Source organism: Ceratocystis lukuohia (assembly GCF_044167205.1).
Source record: "Ceratocystis lukuohia strain C4212 chromosome Unknown Supercontig2_pilon, whole genome shotgun sequence".
Lineage (NCBI taxonomy): Eukaryota > Fungi > Ascomycota > Sordariomycetes > Microascales > Ceratocystidaceae > Ceratocystis > Ceratocystis lukuohia.
This window is the reverse complement of record NW_027263521.1, coordinates 1,185,553-1,193,268: the sequence shown is the minus strand read 5'-3', so window position 1 is coordinate 1,193,268 and position 7,716 is coordinate 1,185,553. Positions and strand designations below refer to the sequence as shown.

Here is a 7,716-nt window from a genome sequence, read left to right as displayed (position 1 = left end):
TAGGGGGACCCGAAGAAGCAAAGCAAAAGCAAGGCCCAAATCATTAGCGAAAATGCGAGTATTCACGGGTTTGCATCTGCCTGTGGCTATCACAGCCCAAGGGTTATTGAAGTCTGCGGATAGAATGAAGCCAGGCAAAAACAGGTGGTAATAGTGGGAGCCTTGCTTGACGTTTGGAATGGAGGAAAAAAAAAAAGAAATTAAAAAGAAAAAAGAAATGTGGGATTGTATTAGCATCGAGCGACAGAGAAAGAAAGGAAGATCCTGTCTCAACTGCAAGGCGGAGAAGAAGTGGGTTTTGTTTGATGGTAAGTAGGTAGGTGTCTAGGGGATGGACTTGCTTGCTTGGGGCTGGTCTTATGTCATGTCACGGGTCATGAAGCAGCACACAGACAAGACAGAGAGACGAGACGGATAAAGAAGGCCGTGGATGGACAGTGGGGAAGGGCGAAGAAAAGAGCAGAAGAGGGGAAAAGACCATCAACCTAGTTTGGGGCTTATCATCGCATCAGGTCTTCTGCTTTGCCATCGTTATGTGCAAAGCTAAAAACGGGCGCTTGGGGGCTTTGTGTGGACATTTTGGATAGGATCGAAGTTAGTTTTGACTGACACTAAAGACTATTGGCTCTGTGCTAATTTTGGTGATGCTGTTTGCATTGTGGGTTCAGCCTTGGTGGGACTGACGTTGAAATCAAGTCATGCACATGTCAGAGAGAAAGATCCACCTTTGGGATCTACGCCTAGACTATTCTACTGTGGCTGGATAGAACAACGCCTCATCAGTGTTGTGGCACTCATACAAAAAAGTAGCTAGCATGGCTATTAGGGTTGATGCCTAGGGTTGTTTCCATGGAAAAAAAAGACAGGAAAGCATACAGTAAGGGCTGGTCGGCTCTCACCAGGAAGCAATTTGTGGGCTAGCGTGGAAGGCTAGCGTGGGAAAGTGGCTGCCGCCTAGCTGCAAGGGCTTCTTCTAGCGCACTTTAGTGCCTTTTCAACGTTGATTTTAGCGATAGCGATGGTGCTATAGCTCTGATTGCACATAATTTTATTTGTGTCTGTATAGGCTACACGATAGGTACAAGTTCCCTCTCAGCCTCGCCCATATATTGATGCGATTCAAGCTTCAGATTTACTCTCAAGTCTGCACTTGATCCTTTTTTTCCTTTGTTTTTTTTATCTCGTGGCTTGTTTTAAGCTGGGTAAATTGTATTTTCTCTATCTAGTTTTAACCCCTCATTCAAACCCTTATTGTACTCGTTTTATCATCGCTTAAGGCCACCGCTTTCCCTCTGGTCACCTTTACATGCTCATTCACGCCTTGTTATTGGGATATTCACTAGGCCGTCAACCGCATCGAAGAGAGTCAAGACACTACATCCAGCACACTCATTACATTAGTTTGTCTTGACGCCACCTCAATCTCCTCAAATTTGTTGCCCTTTTTCGCACGTTGGTCCTTAGTGTATTCACCAGGGGACCCATAATGGAGAACCAAGGCATCGCGCCAATGCCTGTAATGGAAGGTGTAGCGCCAAACGCAGAAATGGCTGATGTTGATGATCTCTTTGGCGATGGCGATGGTGATGGCACGAGTATGATGGAGCAAGCCGACTTCGACATGGATAACACTACTATGGATCTTCCGGCAGCGGCGCAGGGCCCGACCTCGGCATCGGCACCATATCGTCCGCCGCTGCCTAGCGAGCTGCGCATGCGACTGGACCAACTCAAAATTCGGGGCTGTTGTCAGTACGTTGATTCTACTTCGTGGCTACCTTGGGCTGGCTCTGAAAATCACTTGTACTCCCTTCTTTGCTAACTCGTTTCACAATAGAATGATTGCATGGTCGCGATGTGGTACTGTGGCTTCCATCTCACCAGACGGAAAGGCAGTAGAGCTTCGTTTCCTGCGCATAGACTCCGACACTGGCGAGTGGGGGCTTAGCGAGCCAACAACATCGGAGCTAGTCCATGGAATTGACAACATTCCGCTAATACACTTGGCCTGGGCCGCCACTAAGAACCCAGAGCTCGCTGTTTTTGATGTCCTAGGGCGTGTGACTATTCTCAGCTTCGTGAGTCTGAATAATGCTGGCTACAGTCGAAAATGGGTCTCGGATTCTCTTGATGATTTAAATTCTGTTGTGGGGTGTCATTGGCTGACGCCAGTGCCGCCGGGTCGCCAGGTAGGCAAGAAAACAGCCCTGCCATACCGACGTGTTCCTAGCCGTGCTCCTAACTAACTATGCCTAGTACCACATCTTGAACGGGCCTGCCATCAAGGAGAATGGAAGTGATATGTTTCGCTATGAAAGCTCTTTTGTCCATGCTTTCCCCCCGTATCACCCGCATCCTGGAAGAAGCGCGCTGCTTTGCATCACTGACAACGGCTTGTTGAAGCTCTTCTACCCCGGCTCCAAGGCCGAAAAGGTTGAAGAGACGACTCACGAGCTTGAGAGCATTATTGTTTCTGAGGACCAAATTACCCATGCGTCCGTTTGCTCGGATAAAACTGGTCTCATGGCGGTTATTGCTACGGCCTCGAAGCAGCTTAGAGTCATACAAATCAATATCGACTGGGGAATCAGTGGCGAGGGCGGCAACAAGCTGCCAATCAACCCAATGCTTACTGAGCAGCACGTTGCTGCAACCACCTGGTATCAAGGAACCAACAAGAGCTGTTCGCCTTTAGATCATGCTATGGCTAAGATCACCCATCTTGAGATTCTGGCATCCCTCACCGACCCTAACACTAAAAAATGGGCTAACGGCATTGTAATGTCGGTTCGGTCTTATGCGCCTTCTGATCCATCGCCTCACTACGAACCGCAAAGCGTCTTGGACCGTTGGGAGATTGTACAGGAACAGCAGACGCCGCTACTCAAAGCATTTGAGAGTTTGGGCACACGGCGCCCTAATGCAAGCCAGGTGGGTCTCTAGTATTCTTTACCCATCTGCCGTAGTACTTTCTCGCGCTGTCATTCGATTGCTAATCGCCTACCCTACATCTAGAACTCCTTTAGACTAAACCGTCTGGAACCCGTTGTTTTTAACCGCGTGATTGTCAACATCCACCAAATGCAGCTTGGCCGTGTTCTATTCATCACGTTTGCCGACGGATCTGTTGAGTATAGAGATCGCTTCACAATGGAGCTTCTATATAATGACAGCAATTACACCAAAGTGCACAGCCTGCACCAAACTGGAATGCAGTTTGAGGATCAGAGCTCTTGTAAGTTTTGTATACTAGCGCTCCGTTCTTATCTTCGCAATCTTTATTTCCTCGGCTCTAACAAACCTAGGCCTTAATGTGGCATTCTCTCCCACAGGCTGTTCAATGGTGCAAATTTGCAATGATAAGAAGATCAAATGGCGCAAGCTTCACACAAATGATGATATAGGCGAGAACATGAAAACGGATCGTATGTTGAAATCCCCTCACCTCTCTTTTATAAAATTTACTCTGAGAAGTAGAGAAGTGCCAGATATGGGAAACTGCTTCCATGAAACTGCTTAAACTGACATTAATGATAGAGCAATATGCCGCTATTATAGCAGGCCTCACTCTTGCAGCTGGGTCATGTAGCCCAAGCCAGGCTAGCTTTGAGGATGTTTTGGCTATTGCTCGCACGATGAGAGAAAAGCCCAACTTCATCGCGGATTTCATCCAGGAGACTACCCGCATGCTTAAAATGGTAGTGGACTATTCAGAGGAATCTCATCATGATTCTCTAGTCCGAAATTACAACCTCCAATTGGCTCTCTCGATGCTTTGCCACCTAGGATTCAACGGCCAGTATAAGAAACGGTCGTTCAGCGGCAAGATTGCTAAGTTGTCGCTCCATGCTCGTAGCGTCATTGTTATCGTCAGCATATCAAGCAACACCCCGCCGCATCTTCGAGAAAAGCTGAGCCCGTTGGATGAGCCGGGTAAGTTTGATTAGATTCCCCCTTTTGCTTTCCTCACTACTAAACACCTGGCATGCCTAACCCACTGAAATTTGACTAACAAACTGGTAGAGGTTGTTGATGCCCTTACTGGCTGTCACAAATGGTCAATAGACTTGATGTGCTGGCTATTAGACTCGCTTTTTGAGCTCCTCCAGGACAAAGAATTCCTCGAACTCCTCCAACAGCCCCGTGGCGCTGCTGAAATTGGCAACCTTTTGCAAAAGCGGAACAACATCGCGCTGCATTTTGTGCTTAGTTCATCGTCACGTGGGTTCATGGTGGCTATACTCCGTCGGCTACAGCATATGGATGGTCTCAGCAAAAAGGCCACCAGCTTTTACGAGCGCAACTATAACCCTAACGATAGCCAGGCAAATCTGGCGCTGTACCGGGCATATTCGCGCATGCACAAGGTCATGGAATCGTCGCTGTTCAAGTTTGAAGAGCTAGAAAGGTTTTTTTCGAGCATCGCGGCGGATATTCGTACCAGCTACCAGCACCTTCAAACGGTTATGATTAAGCGCCAGCAACAACTGGGCCCACACAACCAACCACCCGAACAGGCGATGCAGCAGATTGAGGCCGGAATGAAAAGTATGCAGTCTAAGAATGAGCTAGGTCTTTTGATCTCGCCTCACATCCCGCAGGTACTTATACAAGTTGTGAAAAAGCTGTTTGTCACCGACTTGCCTAACCTGAGGGCCAAGATGGATCAGAAGAAGCTGCTCTTCCATGATTATACGCTGATAGAGGCCGAGGACTCGCCCGAGGCCCTGCTAGAACGCAAAAATCGCGGCGTGCTTGTAGACAGTTTCAAGCATGTCCTGCTGCCTAGCGCCGAGGTTCTGGCCCAGAAGAAGACGGTGCAAGGCGAAAACTACCAGGGTGGGCTCGGTGGAGTTGGAAGCTTCCCATCACCACATATCAAAGCACCTGTATCTACGGGTAAACTACGTCGGTGTACGCGCTGTGCAGCGGCCATGGAGGATATTTATGGCCACAAATCAGGCTTGACATATGTGCTTGCACAGCTGCGTGTGTGTGCATGCGGTGGATACTGGGGCTTGACACCGCGGGGGCAGACTAAGGTATAGAGTCAATGGGTTGAAGTTGAGATTAGACCCGATTGGATTATCATGCGGTCATTGTGCTGTGGCTTATTTTTTTTACCCTCCAATTGGAAAGAGGCACTGTTTATAGTCCTGTAGCGTTTGAAGAGCAAGTTTGATATTTTTTTTTTCTTTTTCGTACAGTAGTACATATATATAAATACATGTATTCATCACATTAATTGTTTGTCGATTTGCTCTTGATGCTGATTACATGTGGCGTCAAAGCCGTCATAAGGTGGCGCATTGCTGTTTGGTGTGGCGTCAGCTTGGACTTACCCCCAAGAAAGACAGAACACAGAACAACCCAAGATCAGCAACGCCAGCATCACGCAATCTTGAAGAACATTGATCAGATATAAATACTGCATGTTTTTCATCATTTCGCCGGGTTTTGTAGAGAGACAAGCTAACCCTAGGCACTTATCAGTCTTATTTGCATTGCCCAGACTGTCTAAAAGACAGCCAACAAATATATTACAGCTTCTCGCTCTTCTTACATAATACCTGCCACAAAGCTATGGCTATCACCTCCGAAGATCTCTCGCTAGGCCATGACGAGGCTGCTATCGCATTTGCCGATTCATCTTTGCTATCGTTTCTTATTCCCGCGGCAACTGGTGCCAGCCTAGAGGACATATTCAGCAAAGCCGACACTAGCAATCCGCTGGGCCTATTGCATTCGATACCACAGCGAAAGTCTCTTTTCTTCGGTACGTCTTAGCTTGTGCATCATGGCTAGGCGCAAACCCTTTACTGACACGACTGGTATGACGCAGATGAAACCCTGGAGGTGCTTTTAGTCCTGCGCACACCGTGGGCTGATGAGGAGACGTTGCGCGCACACCTAAAGAGGCTGGTGATTATATTAGAGGCACAGATTGTCAACAAGCCTGACAGGGGAGGCGGTCCAGTGCCGCACGATCTCATCTTTTCTGGGACCCTAGAAGACAATGACGACCCGTTCATTATTGTTGACGAGGATGTTGATTCATCCGAGGAGGGCGATGCACAGTCCAGAACAATAGCCGGCACAGACACGGACACCAACATTGATGCTAATGCTAATGCTAAGGCTCAGGTTCCCTTAGACGGCGAGACTTTGAGCCAGTCTAAAGAGGACCGTGTCAAGCATATTTACGCCGTATGGAAGATGTCTGTCTTTCTGGCTCGTCCCCGAATCCGCCTGCAACAGCCTACAGCACTCTTTTCTGCATCTGTCAGCTTGAAGCCCCTTGAGCCCAGCTTTAGTACTGCATCGACTTTGGCAACTGCTCACAAAAGCCGCAATGGCTACCTGCAGAGTGGCATGGCATCAGGAATGAATCTGCTCTCGGCATTTGCTGCCGACGATGGGCTGGGCCAGGTAGTACCGCGGTTATCAGCACTACGTGTCTCGCGTGTCGCACCGTTGACCAACCCACGCGACCTAATGCGTCCTTTGCGCGCACAGGCCGCGGTATCGCTGTCGATTGTGCCAGCGGTTCATACACGAGTGCGATTTGCACGGCCGAATACTTTGCCAGCGACGCCAGACTTGATTGCCTCGCTGGAGGTTGATTTTACCGGCATGTTTACCTCCCCTATAAAGATCGCCCAGATCGACTTATCTGTCCAGGATGGGAGTGTGATATGTCTGTCTGATGCTGTTGACGGGCTTACGTTGCCATTGCCTTGTAGTCCGCGAGACCACGTAACATTTCTCTATCGTCTCAGTCCTGATGGAGAGACGGAGGGAATGAGAAACCCCGCTCGTGACCTGGATATTGCGGTTCGCGCCGTCATAGATGTCAATGCTACTACAAAGCCTGAGTTGGTGATGCAATGGTCAACGCCTATCGACTTTACTATTCCCGTGAATCCTGGCTTTGGCCTATCTGCCGCCCAACCGCCCATACAACGCTCCCATAAACCATCTCAGCTTTCTATCTCTGGCGCCGGCGATGGAGCCTCACTGATCTCGCCTTCCGTTTCCCGGCCTGACTCTCTGCCTGCTCATGATGCCAAGCCCACGCTCTCCGTGCCAGACCTTGGCGTTACTGTGACTTTTGCTGCGCCGCCTGGACCCGTCTACAAAGGCCAGGAGTTTGCCTGGTCTGTGTACGTGCTTAACAGATCAACAGAGAAAACCGATACTGCTGCGCGCAAGATGGCCCTTGTTGCTGTGCCACGTCGACGCCGTAACGAGATCCGTATTGCCCGTCCACCAAGCATGTCTCGTCGACCTGATGCCGCACAAATTGCCGACGCTGTCATGGACGAGAATGTCGTACATGCACTGCAGTACAATTCACTAGTGGATACACCTGACGTTGTTTGTCTGAGTGCTGACACGCGCGTCGGCCCGCTGGCACCAGGTTCATGCCATGTTACGGAATTGCGCTTCTTGGCTCTCAAAGAGGGGATTCTTGGTATTGAGGCAGTGCGTGTGGTGGATTTGGCGACGCAAGAACATGTCGAGATACGAGAGTTGCCTTTGATCGTGGTCAAGGGTGCGAAAGACGGTGAAGATGCGATGGACGGCATGAATTTTGGCGACTGAATATATTAATGACGCTTATGCAAAATGTGATGGCAAGGGTATTGGTTATAATGAATGAAAGAAAAGGCAAAGAGATGTTACGCTTTATACTAGTCTAATACGTGAACACAT

General features: G+C 49.0%; 1 protein-coding gene across 1 annotated transcript; it reads left to right on the top strand.

Annotated features, from left to right (window-relative positions):
* Window positions 1-1,486: 1,486 nt before the first annotated feature.
* HOO65_020304 (Mediator of RNA polymerase II transcription subunit 16) lies at window positions 1,487-7,605 on the top strand (the record flags this gene model as incomplete). The annotated part of the gene is made up of 9 exons (XM_071006249.1): window positions 1,487-1,752; window positions 1,838-2,078; window positions 2,257-2,931; window positions 3,016-3,235; window positions 3,306-3,425; window positions 3,538-3,933; window positions 4,024-4,989; window positions 5,582-5,776; window positions 5,843-7,605. The coding sequence occupies 9 exons, from the start codon at window positions 1,487-1,489 to the stop codon at window positions 7,603-7,605; spliced, it is 4,842 nt and encodes a 1,613-aa protein (XP_070860942.1).
* Between the last annotated feature and the right edge of the window lie 111 nt (window positions 7,606-7,716).